Genomic DNA, 22,287 nt, shown 5'->3' with positions numbered 1-22,287 from the left:
ACCTGCACTTGAAAGCAAGCCCTGCACACACTCACATGCCTGGTGTACAGATGTGGGAGCTCCAGATGCTCCTGAGGCATTCCCAGTGGCAGGCAGGAGGAGCGGCAGAGGCAGGGGCCTGTGCAGCTGCTGCTCACAGATGCTCTGCCACTGCTCAAGGACGGATCACCTCCAGTGAGCACAAGCACCGGCTGTCCACGTTGGAAGCAGGGAGGGCGGGGGACAGGCTGCAGCCGGGGGGAGTTGGCATACATTTAGAAACTGTACTTGGCTGTCATTGGTACAGGCTATTTAGTGCATTCACCTCCCCCCAAGCGAGAACAGGACACTCGCAGGCTAAGAGATGGCGGGACACAGCATGTCCGTGGTAAACAATTTATTTTTCTACCTCAGTTGCTTGTGGCGGGGGGAGGGAATAAGATGTCATTAGGGAGCAGCGCAGATACACTATTTACAGTGATGGAGAAAATCCACAGTGGCTGAAGTGACTATGAGACAAACAACCAGGACAAGCTTACCCAAGCAAACAATTCAAAAAAGAAAAGAAAAAGTCAGTGGAAATAAAAGGAAACTAACCAGTTATCTCATCAAGCATCTTTAATGAGATGAGTCACACGGCACACGCTGGGTCTCAAGGACGCTGACATTCAAGTGTATGAATTTGCTCACATCCAGAGAATTAAATGGAAGCATACGGGTCACTTCTCAAAAACACAGCACAGACAAAGGGGTGACTTCTGCAGGTGCAACTGAGAAGTATGTTATTAAGCTGAAAGAGTGGGGGGGCAAGTGTGTGTGTGGGGGTGAGAATCACAGGAAATGATCCTCCAAGGGTGACCGTGTGGGTGCCAGCCCTGAGATGCAGCCTGATGGAGCTGGTTCTCCACGATCTATTCCTTCCTATTCCAGGTTATCACTAGGAAGGCAAGGCCAGCACAGGCAAGGACGAGGCTGCAAAGCCAGGAGGAGTTCCCAATGTGGGGTTAGGGTTTGGTGCCTGTATGCTCAACACAAGGCAGTGCCAAAGTGACTCTGCAGCACTTCTCCAAGATCAATGTTGTTACTGTGGCCACAGCCATGGAAAGATAGGCCACAAAGGACAAAGACAATAGCAGGTGCTCTTCCATATCCTGTTTTCCATGTTTTTTTTTTTTTTTCCTTTTGCCAGTCGTGGGCTTGAGCTCAGGGCATGAGCACTGTCCTTGGACTTTCTCAAGGCTAGAGCTCTACTACTTAAGCCTCAGCACCACTTCCAGCTTTTTCTACATATGTGGTACCAAGGAATCGAACCCGGGTCTTTGTGCATGCTAGGCAAGCACTTTAACCACTAGGCCAAACTCCTGGCCTGTTTTCCATGTTTTATAGAAAGGTGATGTGTGTTCACCACCGTCCACGACAGCACACGGGTGCTCTAACTCAGCTGTCAATCCCTCTGTGGACCTCCAGCAATTCAAAGCTTATCCCCATGATCATTACTCTAAAAATGTGACACCTTTCTGCCCTCCTGAGGAGTCTGGGCAAAGTCAGAGAAGTGTCTGGATCCTGCCACATTCTGGGGAACTGGGAAGGGGATGTTTGCTACGCACACAGGAGCAGTAAGAAGGAAGGGGAGTAGAGCATAAAGTCTGATTTATTTTTTTTCTCCTTAAACTTGAACAAAACAATGAGGTCTCTTCCAGGAATTAAAAATGAGAAACAGAATATTCATTTAAACAGGTGCTAGGACAGGGTTTTGGCAGGCCCTGACGGCAGGCGGAGTGGCCCAGCAGGGTGGTGTCCTCTCCAGAAATGGGAGCAACCCCCAATTTGTTATGTCTCTCCTAAGAACAACTTGATAAAAAATTTTTTTTTGTCTTGTGAAATCAGCCAATAGTCTGCAAAGTGAAATTAAAAAAAAAAAAAAACAACAAAAAACAGCAGGAAACAAATTAAGTGAAAATGGGAAGTGCTGTGGGGTCTATAATAGGGCATGGAGTCCACTGACCACAGTCACAATTCTACACTCAAAACTACTCTACATGATGGGCAGGCGGGGTGGACACCTGGGCCTAGGAAGGAGCCATTTCCAAAGTAACCAGCTGCCACTCAGCTTTTCCACAACAGCAGCTCTCCACACTCATGCTTATCCAAGGCTATCCAGTCCCCTTTCTTGGGCATCTCATTTATTCTCAGAGTCCTATGAGGGAGGCATCATCACCCAAACTATGGAGCCTATGTGCCCACAGACCAGGGAGGCTGTCTGTCCACTGTAATGCCTGTTTTCTGCCCCATTCACACCTAGTGACCGTGCAGATTTGTAAACTGCAGGAGCTATAGCCCTGGGTAGCAACATTATCTCAGGGCGCAATCAATCCAACTCCACCCTCATCCTGCCGCCAACCCCATTTCAGTCTGCCCAGCCTCTGTTTGGCTGCTGTTGCATGCCTGTCTGCTTAGGGCAGACCTACAATGTAGGTCATAAAGACAGACTTCTAACCAGATGTTTCCTTAGCTGGCTCATGGAATCCCTGAGGGGATATCATGAAAACACAGGGGCCTCTCAGCATGAGGTTCAGTTTGTTGTCCCCCAAATTATTACACATGAAGTTCTCCTAGTTCTACTCTCTTGGGACCAACACTCAGCTGCAGGACAATGGCAACCTGATTGTGAATGCAGGCAAGTTGTACTGGGCACACAGATCAGCACAGCACCCTCACAGAGGGCTGAGGTGGCTCAGCCTGCATGTCTCTGGAAGGCAAAGGAATGCAGGACTCTCCAGGCTGGACTGTGCATGTATGTATGTTTGAGTATAGACCCTCTTTTTGACCTCTAGAACAGCCTGGTCCCACAGATCTCTGCAGGCTGATGGAAATGTTCTGTATTCTGCATGTGGATGGTGAGTAGTTATAATGTGGCCCAGGACACCGAAGAACTGAAATTTGGCTTAAATTAAAATATTAGTGGCTAATGCTATACTAGTGCACCAAGAGCTTACAAAGGGTCTTATGGTTGACAGTGGAGTATGGAAAGATAGCCTTTGCTGCAAGGAGGGCTTCTGAGGGCTGCCAAGGACCTTTGCTGAGGTTTCATCTCAGGTAAGGGACTGCCTTGGCCCCATAAGAAATGGCAGAGTGCTAGGCATGGTGGCTCACGCCTGTAATCCTAGCTACTCAAGTGGCTGAGATCTGAGGATCAAGGTTCAAAGCCAGCCCAGGCACAAACTGGACCTGAGACTTTTATCTACAATTAACCTCTAGAAAACGGGTGGTAGCCTTATTCTGAAGAGCTCAGGGACAACACCTAGGCCGAGTTCAAGCGCCATGACCCATTTAAAAAAAAAAAATGGCAGAGCAACTGCCTGCCCCACAGCTCTCTTATCTCAAGTCTCTGATGCTGCAGCTGTACTCCTCTCCTTTGACCAACATCATCCATCAGAGAGGTACACAGATCCCAAAGATGCTACCTAGCCCCTTGCTTATGAAGAAAGTGAGGCCCAGAATCTGAGAACCTTGCCAGTCACCTGGATAACTGGTGGCAGAGTCAGGACATGAGCCTGGGCTGAGGGAGCCATAGGGCATGGCCCTGAGGATCCTAAATGCCTCCTATAGCCATCTCCTGGCACACATAGCCTCTCCTACTCCCAAGCTTGGGGGTTAATGCTAGCTCACGTCTCTTTTTCTGCCTACCCACCTATCAATCTCTGAGTGCACCCCGCCCCCACCCCAGGCCACCTTTCTGCTCAAGTCCCTTAGAACTTGATGCTTGCAGGCCACCTAGTCAGCTATGTAGAGTCACAATGACCTGCCAGGAATGACCTGCCAGGAGCCTGGCTCCCATGTGGAGCCTCTCCTCAGTAAGTCTCTTTCCAACAACCCCTTGGGATATCTCAGCTAAACTTTCACCCAGACACTAGGCATCACACTATATTCCCATCTATACTTCATGTCTGGGAACCAAGTTCATCTGTACAGGGAGACTCAAAGCTTCCTGTGGTGTCCTCCCCCTCCCCATCAGACTATACCTGTCCTGGTTACTGCCAGTCACCTGAGAACTGGAGCTAGAGCACAAGGGTGTGAGCAAGTATCGTGGCCTGAAAGTCATGTCAACGAGAGGAGAGCCTGTGCAGCCTCTCCAGGGCAGACAGGGCCCCTCTCTCCAGTATACATAAGAAGGGCCAGAGCACAATGGTCAGAGCCAAGTAGAAAGAGGCGAGGAGGGGAAGGAGCAAGGAAGGAGAGGCACTGGACATCAGGACTATGGAGCAAAGGATGAAGGAGACAGTGGGGTGCTGGACAGTGAAAGGAAACCCTGGGTAGCGAGTTTAGTCTCCAGTAAAAAGAACGCTAGAACAGGCTTCAAAAAAAAGGAGTTGGCCAGGAGCGCCCTGTCTTTGTTTTCTTCCCTCCCTGTCAATAGCATATTCCAACCCTCCAGTCAATCAGACACTGAGCTGCTTCCTAACCTTGCACTAAAGGGAAGTGTAAGGTAGCATATCTGAAATAGAGTAACGTATGAGCTGTATCTTCTTCTGAAGCCCCCCCCCTCCAGATATAGCCCACCTCCTCAGTTTCCAACATCCCAGGAGTCCAAGCACTTACTTGGGAACTGGTAGCCATAACTAGGCGCAAATCCAGGGTAGCCTCGGCCATAGGTTGCCACAAAATTGGGGTAGCCTTGAACACAGAAAGAGAGAGTTGTTAGACGGTAGCTCAGTTTTGGGGTGCAGTCCCGAGGTGATGCACACATGCCAGAGTCATTGTCCTGTACAGAATGACTTGTCTCCAGGGAGGATCTTTACCCAGGGCCTGGGTTGCCACTCTCTTGTGGTGCGAGTGGGAGGTGGGGCTGTCAGTCTGCTAGTAACTAACCAGTATTTGGGCAGCCAGACCTCCCAAAGCCCATGCACTTTCTTGAACCTGCAGAGTAAATGCCACAAATTAGCACCAAACACAGGGCCTGCACCAGGCTCTGACATTTGGAGAGCTTACCCTGAATGTACTTTACTATAAAGCTGTTGACAGTAGGAGATTAAAGTCCTTGTAGTGTCTCCTCCTGAGGTGGTTGACAACAAGGCCAGCACCAGGCCTGCCTGGGGTCAGACAGGGGGAGGTATCTCAGTTTAGTGGCTAACCTGAGGGCTGGCTGGCCTTGGACCTTAGGCAAATGCTGGACCTAAGTAGCCATGGCCTTAGGGTTGGGGAAGAGAGCAGGGCGTGTCTGAGTACAACACACCACAGCGGTGCCAGTGTGCCAGGAAGTCCTGGGGAGAGGTATGGGGGGACTGGGTGAGTGAAAATGTGCACTGCGAGGTCTGGCCTGGGTGCAGAAACCAAAGTCCTAAGTTTTCAAGGGCACATCATGGTAAGCAGTTCTGGGGAAGCTGCTGCCATGATAGCCCCGGGTGCAGAGAGAGCCCACTGGAAGTCCTGGTGTAGGTTTAACTTCAGCTTTGGCTATAGTGATGGCCAGTGTATATGGGATTTCCTTGGCCACAGTAGGTTCGCTGTCCCTACTGGCCTTAAATACCATGGTACCTCCTGACTATTCCTCAAATACTTCCACATTTGTCCTGCCATCAGGCTACTCTGGCTGCCAAGGTCAGTATCTGTAGGTTTGGGGCTTCCAGGGATGGAGCCCTTGCCTTGTGAGACTCGACAGGAGGCTAGGCCAGTGAATCCAGGTTCAGCCAATGCAAGCCTTCCCCACATGCTTCCTCTGAAGCTAGAGGACAGAGGAGGAGTAAGGAGTGATGGCTTGGAATGTACATTGATACCAGCAGCAGCAGAATCCAGCATTTGGAGGAAGCAACAGTGACCCTCTGAGGTGGCCATTCCTGGGCTGTATCCTTGGAGGGAGCTGGAGATAGAATCCCTCTTTCCTCCCAGCTCCCTAGTTCCTGTCTATGTTCTGAGGCCTGTTCTTAGCGTCTGATAATTCTGTATACTGCCCACATTCCTTGCAATGATCTCCTTTGCTGCTTCCAGCAGCCAGGGTTGTTCTGTTGCTTCCACAAAAGCACTGGTTGAGCACCATTTCAACGAGTGGATTCCAGATAGCCTGGAAACCCTCTAGCAGCAAAGACAACAAAGACCAATCACTTCATGTTTCTGCACTCCCTCACACTTTTTTGTTGTTGGTCGTAGGACTTGAACTCTGGGCCTGGGCGTTGTCCCTGAGCTCTTCAGCTTAGGGCTACTGGCCTGCCCTTGAGTCAAGCCCCACTTCCCATTTTCTAGGGGTTAATTGGAGACAAGAGTCTCAAGTCCTTTTGTGCCCAGGCTGGCTTTGAACCTTGGTCCTCAGATCTCAGCCTCCTGCATAGCTAGGACTACAGGCATGAGCCACTGTGCCCAGCTTTTTTTATGTCAGTTTAGCTTTTTGGACCAGAGCTTTAGAGGACCAGAGCAGAGACTTACTGCCACTCTCTTCTCTTCAGATGCTAATGGTGGGGGCTTTTGCCTGTGGCCACTGGATTAAGAATTTATACACATGGGTGTGATAAGTCAGAAAATGGATTCTGGTCCTACCTTGGACCCAGTACCATACTCTTGGGGATTATTGAGATCTGAATGCTCCAAACCCTCCAAATTCATATGCTCAGCCTAACACACTGAGCTATATTGGGAGGTGGAGTCTTTGGGAGGTAAAAAGGTCATGAGAGCAGAGCCCTCCTGAATGGAATCAGTGTTCTTTTCAAGGAGGCTCCAGAAGAAGGCTCCCCCTTCACCAGGTCAGGACAGTGAGATGCTGACCATGAGAAAAGGGCCCTGGAATCTGTCAATGCCTTTGTTATCTATACACAGAATAGGACCTTTAGAACTCTGTCGTAGCAGCCTGATGTAAGACAGAGCCTTCTCTTTCTCTTGGAACCTGAGTCTTGGACTTGCAGAAAGCATTGTGAGGTCCCTTGTGGTACTGATAAGACTTAAAATTCTCATCCAAGACCAGCTATGGTTCTCTCCTTTGCTTCAGCCAGAGGTTCTCAAATATGTATGCACTGAATTTACTGGCCAACTGAGCTATCTCTGCTTCCACAGGCCCTATCGACTGCTCTCTCACACCTGTCTCACCAGCAGAAGGCTTCCCAGGTGAGACAGAATGTCCTAGGCCCTCACTGCTCTCTGAGACCCAGGAGCTAAGGGGGACATGGAGCTCAGATACCTGATGGGTAAAGGAGGAGAAAGAGAAGACATGATAGTCCTCAGACGCATGCACACTGGTTTCTTCCTGAGTATTTATTTCATGACTGGGCAGCTCAATTCTTCAAATTGATCACCTGCTATCAAATTGGATCTTTCAGCACTAGATTTTTTTTCTAATACCATTATTTCAACAATATTGATGAACAGATTATATGCAAACAGCCAAATCACTGCTGCCTAGGAGCATTCCTGATGAAAAATGGCCCTGTTACTTCTAACTTCAGAGCTGTGGGGGGAGGGATCTTAAATATTTTATTGTTAATCTGATAGCGGAGCAGCCAGTTGCTCCCTGTACTCAGGACCCCCACATGATCCAGTCATACATGCTTTCTTGCTGGCATACCCTAACCATGTTTGACAAGAACGACAAAAAACATGGCCACATTCATCCCAACTTTGGGCCTCGTTCCACTCTTCCTGGACAGGTCAACATCGTCATTTCCTGAGGAAGACAAGAATTTGGCATCCCATTGCTGAACAGCCTCTTGGCCAGGCAGATGAAATTATAAATTTATAATACAACATTACTTCAATTTTCCTCTTCATTTACTGCTGTGCAGCCCAGCTCTGCTCCAGCGGCTCACAGCCATGGCCACATGGGGAAAACTGGCAGGCTGCATATCAATAGCACATTATAGCAGGCCCATGTGGATGCTCCATCAAGCCACATTATGGTGGGGTGACCCAGCCACCACTTCCATTAGCAGCTGGGCCCCTCCCTCACTGGCCACTGCACAATTCATTTGCTCCAGTACCCTGGACGCCTGATCAATCCCACAGTAATTATCTCTTGTCACCAAAGTTAAAAAAAAAAAAAAAAAAAAAGCAAGCCTTCTGCCTGGATGATCACCTTTCATGCAGGCCGGTTTTCCATTGTGACAGAAATCAACAATAGGAGTTGATGTGAAACTTCTTTGGAGGATACATTTTAGGGATGCTAGTGGGCTCTAGATCTATGTTCCAAATCTTGGATGGGTCTGAACTTATCTTCTCTTGTGCTCTGTTATTCAGCTACTCAAGAGTCACGGAAAACTGTTCTCACCAGCTTTAAAGCAACAAGAGACAAGGGCCATTTATTCAGGGAACAGCTAGATTGTGACATATCTGTGTGACATGCAAAACTCTGCTTAGGACACCATGATAGTTCCATGAGGTCTACAAAGCAAACTAAACACCAGGGCTAGGATCCTTTCCGAGAAAAGGAAGTGAAGGCCAAGGTCTATAAAGACATTTAGCTTCCCAAATCACCTAGCATCACAGAGGTTCCCCTACACCTCAGCTGCCTAACTTAAGCTAAAGGTCTGATCAGATCTTACGATAGGAGCAGATTATAACTTTTGGCTCATCTCAACGATTGATTGGTGCCAATTTTGGGCACTGTCCCTAAGCTCCTCTCCTCCCAGCCTCTTGAATCACAGCTCCACTTTTGGCTGTGTTTTTGTTTTTGTTTTGTTTTGCTTTGCTTTTTGTTTGTTTTTTTAAGTAGCTAATTGGTGGTAAGAGTCTCACGTACTTTGCTGTCTGGGGTGGTGGCTTCAAACTATGATCCTTAGATCTCAGCCTCATGAGTAGCTGTGATTACAGGTAAGAGCCACAATTAATTTTTTCCTTTCAATTCAGAGGGCCTTATTTAAGGGTAAGAATCATAGTTGAGACTGCAGTAAAGATTCTTGGTATAAGTTTAGATAAAAATGCATTTGGGGGCCGGGAGTTTGGCCTAGTGGTAGAGTGCTTGCCTAGCATGCATGAAGACCCAGGTTTGATTCCTTGGTACCATATACATAGAAAAAAGCCAGAAGTGGTACTGAAGCTCAAGTGGTAGAGTACTAGCCTTGAGAAAGCCCAAGGACAATGTTCAGGCCCTGACCTCAAGCCTAGGACTGGCAAAAAAAATAATAATAAATAAAAAATGCATCTGGGCTGGGCGTGGTGGCTCACACATGTAATCCTAGCTACTCAGAAGGCTGAGATCTGAGGATCAAGGTTTAAAGCTAGCCCATGCACTAAAGACAATGAGACTTTTATCTCCAATAATCACTAGAAAACGGGAAGTGGGGCTATGGCTGAAGGGGTAAGGTGGTAGCCTTGAGCTGAAGAGTACCACTCTGGGTACCCGGCCCAGAGTTCGAGCCCCATGACTGATCAAAAAAAATGCAAAATGCATTTGGATAAAATGGTTAGCTGGTCAACTATATCTCTCCAAGCTGCCAGAGTGAATCTTTACTGCAAGGTCTCAGAAATATGCCATTTCTCTACCAACAGTTAAACAGTATGTGCCCAATGAGGCCAGGAGAGTTAAAGGCAAGGGGATTATGTGGCTGAGGGGAAAGCAGGCCAAGAGTATTCAAACAGTCATATGCTTGCTTTAAGTCTATTTTCATTAAGAAAAATCAAGGTAATTCTTTTACAGCGGGCTAGCTAACTGTGGGCACTCTTGCTATGTGAAGTGGAATAGTGTCTCAGGGACTGTAAAAATACCTTCTTCAAAGGGTGCATTTACTTTTGGTTCTATCTCACTGAGAGGCAGGTGACATCATCTTGGGATCACCCTCTTCTACTACCTGACATGTTTAAAAGGGATTTCCATTGTAAGGATTACCCTATCCTTCTATCAAAGTCTGTAAAAGCTAAAACCTAAACAGGTATAGGTTTTCTCAAAGGACACTGGCAGCCAGAGTCCTATTAAGAGAAATCAAGAAGGAATAACCCTGTAATTTTACCATATGCTCATCAGACTCTTTTCCATGAGTCCTTCTAAAGCGTGGGGAAAATGTAAAAGGGTATTAAATCATTCCATGGTGGTCAAGTCATTCATAGGCCAGCATGTAGACTCCCAACTGAACATCATTTCTTGGAGATCAGAGGATTTGTTCTCTGTTGCACATCTGGTATTTTAAATAGGCACCTGCCAGGCCCTTAGTACATACTCAATAAATATTTGGCAGTGCAGACAGCAGGGTCCTCACCCAAGAGAACCTGAGCCTCAAGTGCTGAGCTGCACCATTAGGTGACATGAGGGTAGCTCAGGGAGTCTGCAGTGGTGTGTCAGAGAGGCTGTTGGGAGATGGTGACCTGACTGGAAGGTGACAGGCATAGTAGACTGTGAGACAGTGAGCTTGTTTCCTAGATGCTTTGCCTGACACATCCCTTCTCCCCAGACTCCAGCTAAGTGGGTTCGTAGCCAGGATCTCTTGGGACACATGGGATAGCTTCAGGCAGTGGCTGGGAAATTCGGGAGACCTGGGTGCAGAAGCCTAGAGCCAGCATATAGGTCCTTGTGTTAAAGTCAGGCAATACAAGGACTCTTCGGTCTCTTGAAGCTGGGGCTGAGAAGACACCACCATCACCACAGCACATATCACACCTGCAGATCTTGCTAAGCAGAAACTGACTTCCAAGGGGTAAGGGTGTCCACCACCTACCCCTGTAGTCTTGTGCCCAAAGCCCTCCATTACCTGACTGTCACAGCTCCCAGCTGACATATACCTTAGTGATGTGAAGATATGTTCCTCTCTTTTACATTTTAACATTTCTGTCAATTACCCCCATCTCTCAGTCAGTGTGTAAAACAGCACCAAGCACTTCACGCACATCCCCCACCCCCATTTTGAATGTACTTGAAAAGTTTACCTCCCTAACCAGAGCACCTAAAATTTCAAGAAATACTGCATTTGCCCTCTAGATTCAGTTTCCCTTCTGCAACAACTCCATCCAGTGAGGTCTGTCCCATGGATGGGGATAAATGAAGATCAGAGAGGCCAACCCAATTCTTCCAAGTTACACAGGGGAAAAGAGTCTAGACCTTTTGCTTTCAAAGTCCTGAGCCTTTCCCCTTGAACTACAGGTCTGCTCAGAGCTGTTTAGACTAGGGCTGATATGATAGGAATAGCTCTCTGCTTGGTTGAGGCTCTGAGCCAGGGGTGGGCTGGGGCAGGACTTGGGGTTCAACAGTTAAGGCAGGCAAAAGGGAAAAAGCCTCAAGCAGCAGGGTAGGAGTGGAGGAGCTGGGGAGAGTATAGAGCAGGAACAAAGGAGCTATTTTTAACAGTACTTTACCATGGCTCAGGAAAGACTACTTGAAACAGGCAGGGAAGAATCAGGGCAGGTGACTAAGCATATGGCATTTATCACAGTCCTTTCTGAGCAAGAGGGAGACTCAGATGGTGTCTGCAGATGCTCAAGGACTGTGTCCTGTCCACCATCGCCTCTGTAGGTGCTCTCAGGATGGGGTTACTTAGGCTGCCCACTTTCTGCAGGCACAGCCAGTCCTTAAGGCCCCCAGCCAATACTCCTGTTCTTAGCCCGAGGTTCTACTTCAGGATCCTCATGTCCCAAGGCTACTCCTTGATGTGAAAGGCCCTGGGCTTACTCATCCAGCGCAGCCTAGCCCAAATGTCACTCCCCTCCACCCGTCCTGACAGGCTCTCACAGCAACCCAGGACTATGAGGATGAACCAAGGCCTCTTTGAGATAAGCTGTGCTATGTCTCTTTCCTTGGACCCTGAGCTCCCCAAGGGCAGGGGATATGGCTGCCTGGTTCAACACTGGATTCCTAGTGTCAGCCCAGGGCTGGGCACATGTACATGCTGAAGGATATTGCTGTGAATGCTTCTGGACTCTCTCCCTGTTGTGGCTCCCATGAGCAAAGTCCTAGAAACCCTTGTGTTTAGGGCACCTAGGCCCGGCTGTCTGGGAGGAGGTGGGTTGGGGTCCAGAATGATGAATATGGAAGTGATTTTATTCTTTCAGCAGATGAGCAGAGATGGCTTGACTGCAACTTCTGCTTTTCTCCACTGCACAACCAGTGCATTCTTCCCAGCCTAGGAGGGCTAATGAGGTGGGCTCAGGAAGGTGAGCACTTCCTGCAGATCTGGATTCCAGATAGGTCCTCATTTATGCCCACGGCCTCGCTACTCAATTTCAATTCACAACTCCACAAGCCAACAAACAGGTGGCTCAATTCATTTTTTCTTTTTCTTTTTGGTTGGCTGTGGGGCTTGAACTCAGGGACTGGGTGCTGTCTCTGAGCTCAAGGCTAGCGCTCTACTAATTTGGAGCCACAGTGCCACTTGCAGTTTTCTGGTGGTTAACTGGAACTGAGTCTCACAGACTTTCTGGCCCAGGCTAACTCCGAACCTCAAACCTCAGACTTCAGCCTCCTGAGTAGTAAGGATTATAGGTGTAAGCCACTAGCACCTGGATGGCTCAACTCTTAAAGTTTGATTTCAACATTTAAAATGATCAATTTGAAATGATAAAAGTTCTGTCTGAGATGCAGCATCAAGTAAAACAAAAATAAACTTTTTTTTTTTAAAAGCAAGACCCTAGCAACTGCCTCCCAATAATTAGGAAATAATTCTCACTAATTTCAAACACCACCTTAATAATTACACTCTTACATAGGAGTATTTAATTTTTTCTGTTACTAAGTATATATTCCTACAAGTAAGTTCTAAAACTTAACAATTATGACCTGATATGTTAATAAGCTAAGTGAAAGCTGGGTGCTGATGGCTCACATCTATAATTCTTTTTTTTTTTTTTTTTTTTTCCAGTCCTGGGCTTGAGCTCAGGGCCTGAGCACTATCCTTGGACTTTCTCAAGGCTAGAGCTCCACCACTTGAGCCTCAGCACCACTTCCAGCTTTTTTCTACGTATGTGGTACCAAGGAATCGAACCCGGGTCTTCGTGCATGCAAGGCAAGCACTTTAACCACTAGGCCAAACTCCCGGCCCCACATCTGTAATTCTTGCACCTGGGAGTCTACGATTGGAAGGATCACAGAGCCTACCCCGGATATACACATGACCCCTTTTCAACCAATAGCTGGCCATGCTATCATCCTCAGTTAATGAAAGCACAGGCATGGGAAGATCTCTGAACAGAAAAGGCTGTGAGACACCATCTCAGGGTTAAGAAATTGGGTATGATGGTGCATATTTATCCTAGCTATGGTGGGAAGGAAAAAATGTGAAGTCAATAGTCGAGATGTATGCTTGGGCAGGAAGTGAGACCCTATCTCAAAAATAACCAAAGAAAGGGCTGGAAGCAGGCATGGTTCAGTGGCTAAAGCATCTGCCTAGCAAATGTGAAGTGTTGAGTTCAAACCCTAGTACTCTCTCTCTATAAAACATCTAGCCCATGGAACATCATAGCTTTACTGTACAATGTGCAGCGCAGTCAGTCTCATAGGAGGGGCTAACTGCATGTGATGGTTCACCATCACCACCTAGCATAGCACCTTCAGAGAATATGGGACCATGTATATCCAGCATTCACTGAATGCATTCTTAACATTGTAAAAGTCCACCCATCGTAAGGTGGGAACAGCCCTGTATAACATACTGTTTTCATTACTATAGCTTTCTGTAGTAATAGTTCTAGTATTGGATAAAAACCAGTGTTTTCAAGGGCATACTAAACTTATGAGCACAAAGATGTTCACTGCAACATTGTTTACCATAGCAAAGATATGGAACCAACCCAGATGCCTCTCAGTAGATGAATGGATCAAGAAGATGTGGTACTTATACACAATAGAATTCTATGCTGTCCAAAAGAATGACATCGCCCTATTCATAAGGAAATGGAAAGACTTGGAAAAGAATCATATTAAGTAAAGTAAGCCAGACCCAAAGGACCATAGGCTCAATGGTTTCTCTCATGTGTAATAATTAATACACATCTAGGACTCTCCTAGCAGAGGATCACAATAGCTCAAAAGCTATGCACATAAGGTCATATAGGATGAGACTAAATGAAATGAACTCTAGGATATGGAAACAAGAGGTTTATATCTGTTGTTCTTAATGTATTATTTCATTTCTTTTCTCTTTGTTTCCCCTTATGGTTAATCTCATGTGGTTACTGTATTTGTTACCTGGTATACTGTGAATATATTTATTTGTTTATTTGAGATAGGGAAGGGAAGGTGAAAAAACAAGATGATTGGGAGGGGTGGGGGGAGGGAAATAGGGACAAAAACATGAGAAGGGGTATCAATGGTGAAAAGTAATGCACCCACTACCTGACAAATGTAACTGTAACCCCTCTATATATTATCCCAAACAGTGTTTTCTCATTTTTCTCTCTTCCAGTCCTGGAGCTTGAACTCAGGCCTGGGCACTGTCCTTGAGCTTTCTCAAGGCTATGCTTTACCACTTGAGTCACAGCACCACTTCTGGCCTTGTCTGTGTATGTGGTACCTAGGGATCAAACCCAGGGCATTATGCATGCCAGGCAAGCACTCTACCACTAGGCCATACACCTGGTTCCTCATTTCTCTATTTTTTTTTTTTGTTGTTGTTGTTGTTGGTCATGGGGCTTTAGCTCTGGGCCTGGGTGCTGTTCCTGAGCTCTTTAGCTCAAGGCTACCGCCCTACCCCTTGAGCCACAGTGCCACTACTGGTGGTTAACTGGAGATAAGAGTCTCATGGACTTTAGTGCCTGGGCTGGCTTTGAACCACAATCCTCAGATCTCAGCCTCCTGAGTAGCTAGGATTACAGATGCCTGGCTCATTTCTCTTTTTTAAAATATTTATTATTATTATTATTATTATTAATTTGCTAGTCCTAGAGCTTACACTCAGGGCCTGAGCACTGTCCTTGGGCTTTCTCAAGATTAGCACTCTACCACTTGAGCCACAACACCACTTCTGGCTTTTCTATGTATGTGGTACGGAGGAATCGAACCCTGGTCTTTGTGCATGCTAGGCAAGCGCTCTACCATTAGGTCAAATTCCTGGCCTCTCAAAGTATTTCTTTTTCTTATTCATTCCTACAGGTTTCTTCTTCTAGAGAAGTTTTAGAATCATCTGAAGAAAGTTTCTAAAGAACTCTAATAAGACTTTTTTTTCTTGCAAACTGTTAATCTTAAAAAATTAATTTGAGGGGAATTAATATCTTGGCTACTTTTAACTATTCTCAAGTGGCATCACTTTCCATTTTTACAGTTACTCAAAACAGCTTTACCTGCCCTTATTATTTTCAAGTAAGATAGACTTCTTTGTAAGCCCAAGAAAAGTTTTATAAATTTAAAACTAAGCTAGGAATGATTTAAACAGCAGCAAATCTGAAAATATATAAAGAGCTTATCAAACAATATAGAAGAGGGACTCTTAGGCAAACTAAATGAAAACCCATTAAAATTAGACAGCTCATGTGCCTGAATGGAATTTTACCATTAACTACCATTTATCCCATTTAATTAGTATTTTCCTGACACACAATAACTTCCACTAAAATACCACTCTCTCGCCTTGAAATTTCTAATTATTGTGGCGACCCACGCCATTCCGCATCTCTTCTGCTTTCCCCATCTTTCATGCCATTTAGGCGGTGAGATTTTCAATTATCTGCGCAGGACGGACAGAGATACCTTTAAGGAAAGGGGCATATAATATGCAACTCAATTTCTCTAAAAGCCAGAAGAGATCATTTTTAGTCAGAACAAACACACTTTGTCTTTCATCATTTTTTTTTTGCAAATAAAGAGTAAAACAGGCTATTTAAAACATCCATTTAAATGCAAATTTTGATATCCCAAGAGAAAAATGTTAATCATTTAAATAGACAGGATTCCCTCCCACCCATGCATGCCACCTCTACTCCTTTCTCAAGTTTCAGAAGCTATAGCCTGAGCTCACACAGAAGCCAACCAGGAGTCTTTAGGTCTTTGAAACCTCTAATGGGCTAGGAGGACCTAGACACAAAGAACAACTTGTGCACAGGAAACAACAGAGAGTAGCAATAAGTCAGGCATAGACTAAAATGATATGCATATATGTCTACCTGGTCATCTTCATTTAAAAACAAGGAAGATGAGGCACATACTATTTCTGTAATTGGCAGGTGACTCTGGTGGGTACACAGACTTCCATACAACCCTCCCTTTCCACCATGATCCCTGTCCAGACTCACCAAGCATCCCCATACCAAGCATGAATGCATCCATGGTGTAAGGCAGCCCTCGGGCCCGGCCTCTGGTCCCAGGTGGAAACATGACTTCTTTCGGCTGAGCTTTCTTACATTCTACCTGTTAAACAGAAAGGCCAACAAATGAGATGCAAATGAATTCCACGTAAATGTCAAATGCAGAACTGATCTGGTTACGAGCAAAGTTATTTTTAGACTTGTTCCTTACTCACTATAAAAATAGCCATGCTGAGGAAATGGCCTGCAAAATAAATATTTAAGAAAACACACCACTCGTGCAAATCCTGCTTTGGAAAAACCTACAAGGATGAAATTAGGTTCTGGAAGGCCAGCAAGGACAGCAGCTAAAGATACACATGCAGGATAGAGCTCAGATGGAAGTTTGTATAGAAAGCTTGATAGATTTCTTTTCTTTTCTTTCTTTCTCTCTTTTTTTAAAGAAGGCAGGCCATGGCTTACAGATGTGCCTGAAGTCTAATGAGAGCAGCAGTAACCATCATCCCTCCTGATTGTGTGGCCCTTTATACACATCCCTCTAATGTTCCTTCAAGCCAGGGGCTCTACACATCAGGTCATCTCATTCTATCTCTTATAAAACAGGCCACTCAGCCTCGGCTCAATCTCACGGATGAGAAAAGTCATCATAAGGAGGCCTGGGTAACATGCCGAAAGCCACCCCTTGCAGGTGCAAGCTTCAAAGCCTGATCTTTACAATTTCTGCGTTAGTGATGCCAGGATTTCCATTCAACCTATATCATTCCCATTCCCAGGGAACATGAGATTAAACCCTGATTCCCTTCCTCTAAGATATCCAGTGTTCACTTGCACCTATAGCTTTATGCAGTTGCTAACCTTTTCAGTTTACATTCTGCCTCCAAAATATCTTCATCTTCTCCAGAAATCATTTGGTTAACAACCCTAATGATACAAAATTTAAATGCCCGGGGAAATAAGTGCATGCCATGGCCTGCTGAAGAATCTCCGCTATTTGCCTAGAGCACCCAGTCTTGCTCAGCACTTGTTTCTTCTCGACAAATCTGTGAGCCAGTAGTCAATCCCATTGCTGATGAAGATGGGCTACTGCAGGGTAAGGCAGGGTTGCTTGCAGTAGCCAGCAGTAATACAGCCTGATAGTGACCCAGGATCAAAAGAACAAGCCACATTATATGCATATATAGTTTAAAAAGGAATCTCTCAGGCTTGGCACTGGTGGCTCATGCTTGTAATCCTAGCTATTCAGGAGGCTGAAATCTGAGGATCACAGTTTGAAGCCAGCCCAAGCAGGAAAGTCTGTGAGCCTCTTATCTCCAATTAACCACCAAAAAAGTGAAAGTGGAGCTGTGACCCAAGTGGCAGAGCACTAACCTCAGCCTTGAGCACAAAAGCTCCGGGGCAGAGTCTAAACCCTGGGTTTAACATCCAGGACTCACATTGACTCACACACACACAGACACACACACACACACACAGACACATGGACACACACACAGACACATGGACACACACACATACGGACCTACCTAAATTATTCATTTTAGAGATATTGTCACCCCCAAATACTTCAATTAAAGAGGTACTATTCCAGCTCATGCCCAGGGTTCAAGTCCCATGACTGACCAAAAACGAAAAACAAACTTTTCTCCACTGTTAAGAAAGTAGAAGTGTGGCTCAAGTGGTAGAGTATCACTACCACCAGGCCAAACTCCCAGCCTAGATAAAAAACCCAAATGTTCCAAACAACAGGTGGGCGCTGCTGGCTCACGCCTGTAATCCTAGCTACTCAGGAGGCTGCAATCTGAGGATCACAGTTCAAAGCTAGCCTGGATAGGAAAGTCTTTTATCTCCAATTTACCACCAGAAAACTGGAAGTGGTGCTGTGGCACAAAGTGGTAGAGCACCAGTCTTGAGCTGAAGTGCTTAGGGACAGGGCCCAGGCACAGACTTCAAGACCCACAACCAAAACAAAAACAAACAAAAAACCCTTCAAACAACAGCAACTACAGCAGCAACAAAAAGCAAGAATAAACCCCAGTTCAGGCTGACAATTTCCATTGTACATTTTGCTATTGTTTACTTTCCAAATTTTCTGCTAGGTGTAGATAGCAACATGTTTTCTTAAGACAATGCAATCATCTGTCACCAATGGGGTTATTAGGGAATTATTGTGACAAGCAAGAGAAGTTAGTTAAGAGAAGTAACTTCACAAGTTTAGTCTTTCTGTTTTTTCTCATTTGTCCTGGGATAGCAATTGCCCGAGTTCCCACCTCCCCACCCCCGCCCCAATCCAGGGGAATGACACTCAGGCCCCGAGAGGACTCTTACAAAAGCAGACTGAGAAATCTTATTTGCATGAATTTTCCCCAGCCCAGGAAAGTGGGCGGGCCCTGCACAGGCAGACAGATAATTACCTAGCATGACACCAGGATAGGGAATAATGTCGCTAACCAGCTCCCTTCCTAATAGCCCTATCGGTGACAATCTATTGCATTGTCTTATGAAAACCTGCTGCCTGTTCCTAGGCAACCTGATCAACGAAAATTTCAGGTTTATACAATTTTCATTTAGGGAACATAAAGGTTAACTGACTGTAATAGGAGTATTTTAAACAAACCCACCTACTCTTCCTCTCATGAAACAAGGCTGGCAGCTCTGTTTAATTCTGCTGTCTTTGCTGGTGGCGTTTTTTGGGCTGTACCTACCACAGGAGTTCTGACAACCCCCTGCTGTGTCAACTGTGAGCCCTCCCAGAGGCCAGGAGCCTTGACTTCCGCACTCTCAGGACTCCAGCCAGCCCTGGGCATTTGAGTGACAGGGAGAGGCAGCAGACACAGCAGGGTACCTGGCCTGGCTTGGCCTGTGCTGAAGACTTCTTGAAAGATTTCTCAGACCAGAAGCCTCCCCATAGAGCCTCCCCTCTCCAGTCAGGTTAATTCAGTGGAGGAGGAACTCTGTGTGCCTGGCAAGAACTAGATTTTGGGGGACACAAGTCTCTGCCCTGAGAGCTCTCAATCTATTCAAAATCAGCTCTGACTGTCTCATTCTCCAAAGATAAATGCAAGTATTCACACACTTTATCACCCCTGGCCACCTCTGGGCTTGTCATTGCTTGGCCTTAGAGTTACAGTTTATTATTGAGGCCATCCTACCCAACTATTCTCTTCTGTAAGCCAGGGAGCTTGGCATGGAAAACTGAGGTAAAGCTGGAACCCAAATAGGAAAAACCGTCTACTACTTTGGCTCTCATCATGACTTAGGTCATCTGGCCACACACCACACTCCAGCTATCAACCGTGTGCGGAAAGTACTCCTACACAGAATGTGGCTTCAGGCAACCATCAATTGTTTCTTCTCCAGGGTTCTGGGAGTTCTTTCACAGCAGTCAGCTGGGATTCTACTTGTAGCCTCTCACAGAGATGTGGCTGGGGCTGGGGCCAGAGGAAGTCTTGCCTCAGCTGGAGGTCTACGACCTTCATGGATGGGGATGCCATCCATGGCTTCTCTAGAGAATACTGTCCTCTCACTGATCGTAGCTTTGTCATAAGCACCAGCATTCCACACAAGAAGTAGAGGTGGTAAGGCTTCTCCTAACCTAGCCTTAGGACTCAACATGTTACTCTATTGGTTCTACTGTGCCAGCCTGGAGCCCATATGGATGCTCTATCCCACACTTCTACTTGGGGCAGGGGTTCAGGATGTTTGGCACTGGCTTTTGAGGAAGGTACAAGGACTTTTACGACAACAGAGTCCCTTGCAGTTAGCCCAAACTCAAGGCAGGGAGTTTTGGGGAAGAGACAGGCAGTCTGAGAAGGCAGCCAAGCTCTAGGGAGTGAAAAGGCTTCTGTTTCCTTTGCTTGCTATACAAACAGCACAAGTCAGCACACACTACTGTGCTGTGCCAGAGGGAAACTCAAGTCCTGTACCTGTGGCCTTGCTGCACCACCCAGAGACAAGGGGGCTCTGTGTGGCCTGCCTCATTCCTTACCGCCAACAGGTCATATTACATACTCCTTGCTTCTCTAGGGAGACAAGGCCTATTTCAAAGGATAAAAGCCCTCCCATGCATAGACTTTGACCTTGACTGTCTGGCTGGCAGGAAGAGGGGGAAACAGAGGCCCACCCCTCTAAGGGAGGAGGTTGTCTTATGGCTTCCCCAGTAAGTACCTGTCTTTGCATGGTACCTCTTAATAGGCCCAACAGGCCTTGTGCCCTGAGAACAGCTTGGCCTCCTCCTCAGAGCAGGCCACACCTCCTCCCCAGCCAGTTCTGCAGATGCTAGCCACAAGTGCTTTTCTGAAGCCCAGGTGGCTGCCTCTCCTCTGGCATCAGGCCCTGAGCACTGTCTAGGCAGGCAGCCAATAAAGGGAAGGAGAAATGAAATACCCACATAAGACTCAGGGTCTTTCCCAGAATGCTGCAGCTGGCACAGATTTTTCCATAGGGTTGGAGTATATGAACACCCCCCTCCTTAGCAGCTTAGCTGTCCAGGACAAGTGCCTTCCTTCTCCCAGAACCAACCTGGCGCCTTGTCTTGTTCAAATGCAAAGAGGCTGGGACCTACCTTGGTGTCTGGATGGGTATGGATGGGGATATTACTGTGCAGACTGTAATGGAAATATCTGGTAGGACTTCTCTGGGAAAGAAGGATCACTACCCACATTCCAGGCAGTCACACATTGCTGTGTATGCACATGCGCATGTGCAGATATACACATGTAAGGTATTTTCATAGATTATATAACACATATACACTGGATTTCAAGAGCAGTGTGTGGTACACAGAAGTCCTCAAATTATGTCCACTGGTCTCACTGTCCTCACTATGTCCTCTTTTCCTCTGGGAGATGATCACCTTTCCTGTTGACAAGGATACTGACCCCTCCCTCTGCCTTTTTTTCCTGCTGGTCCTAGGGCTTGAACTCAGGGCCTGGGCACTGTCCCTGAGCTTCTTTTGCTCAGAAGCTCAAGGCTAGCCACTCTATCACTTAAGCCACAGCATCACTTCTGGCTTTTTCTGTGTATGTGGTACTGAGGAATCAAACCCAGGGCTTCATGCATGCTAGGCAAACACCTCTACCACTAAGACACATTCCCAGCCCCGAGGACACTGATACTTTGACAACTGACCGGCTCCTTTTCAGAACATAGCCAGACCTCCATTTTTCTTTCTAAGGTGCTCCTCTGCTACCCCCTCTTTGCTCCCTTCCCAGCCCTCCAGCCCCAATCAGATGCTATTTCTTCCACAAAGTCATTCCTCACTCTAGCTTACAGAATTAATTTCCTTACCACTTACAGAATTAATTTCATCCACTGTTTCCTCTGCTCTGTGTTTTATTAAAATCAGCGATGGCAATGTGAAGTAGGTCATAAACCAATACTATTAAGTACCTACTATTTACCATGGAGGGTTGGGTGGGGCCACAGAGAGGAAAATGCGGGGGGGGGGGCGGGGGAGATAAGGCTCTTCTCTGAGATTCTGAGATTCTCAGAGTCCTGACAAGAAGTGGGGAAAGCTGTCTGAGAACATGGACCCAGGTAGCCACAGCTCCCACTCTGCCTTTGTTCTGGGGCAGGCCAGTGCCTCAAGGGTCACGCTGGCTCTTGGAGTTGTGAATAGCTAATTTTTCTGGGCTTAGGGTTCCCATTTGTAAGACAGAGCAAGAATAGCCCACAGAGGACTGTCTACTTCTCCTGACTCTGCTTCACATGAAGCCTTAGGTGATGTCATTAAAAAGAAATGACTGAGATTATTAAGGGGATGTACAAAGGGGTAATAGTAATGTAAGTCCGATAAAGAGTGCATTTCTTTTTGGACAATGACACCACTCTTAGGTGACATCTTTGGAGGTGATGGAGCCAGTCACTTCATTCCCCAAACTGGGAATAAAGAGGGAGAGAGAACAGCAGCCTGTCCCTCCACAGTCCAGCCCTGTCCCTTCCTCACCCCCAAGTCCCTGCACTCATCAGGAAGGAACGCTAAGGGAACACACAGAGTAAGCTGCACTATCCGAGGAAAAAGCTGACAGTGGGGGCAGCAGCTGTTCTTTTTCTTTCCAGGTACCTGCAAGGGCATTTCAAAGTGAAAGGAACCTCAGCCTCCAGCAGGTACCCAAATCCTGGCACGACACAGAGTCAGTATACCCACAAGCCCCTGGTGGCTTCACTGGACCCTGC

The 22,287-nt window shown here is 46.6% G+C and overlaps 1 protein-coding gene across 7 annotated transcripts in view; it reads right to left on the bottom strand.

Moving 5' to 3' along the window:
• The window catches only part of Msi2 (musashi RNA binding protein 2), a 374,857-nt gene that overhangs the window by 38,222 nt on the left and 314,348 nt on the right, over window positions 1-22,287 (bottom strand). For 6 of the 7 annotated variants that reach the window (XM_090351082.1, XM_090351083.1, XM_090351084.1 and 3 more), the window contains 2 exons: window positions 16,102-16,216; window positions 4,579-4,653 (listed from right to left, as the gene is read on the bottom strand). In XM_090351082.1, coding sequence (XP_090207208.1) covers window positions 4,579-4,653; window positions 16,102-16,216 — 190 coding nt within the window. Of the gene's footprint in view, window positions 1-1,482; window positions 1,875-4,578; window positions 4,654-16,101; window positions 16,217-22,287 lie in introns of those variants that run through there. The other variant, XM_090351086.1, reaches the window with a different exon arrangement.

This window comes from Megascapheus bottae, chromosome 17, assembly GCF_031878675.1.
Source record: "Megascapheus bottae isolate mThoBot1 chromosome 17, mThoBot2.hap1, whole genome shotgun sequence".
Lineage (NCBI taxonomy): Eukaryota > Metazoa > Chordata > Mammalia > Rodentia > Geomyidae > Megascapheus > Megascapheus bottae.
This window is presented reverse-complemented; position numbering and strand designations above follow the sequence as displayed.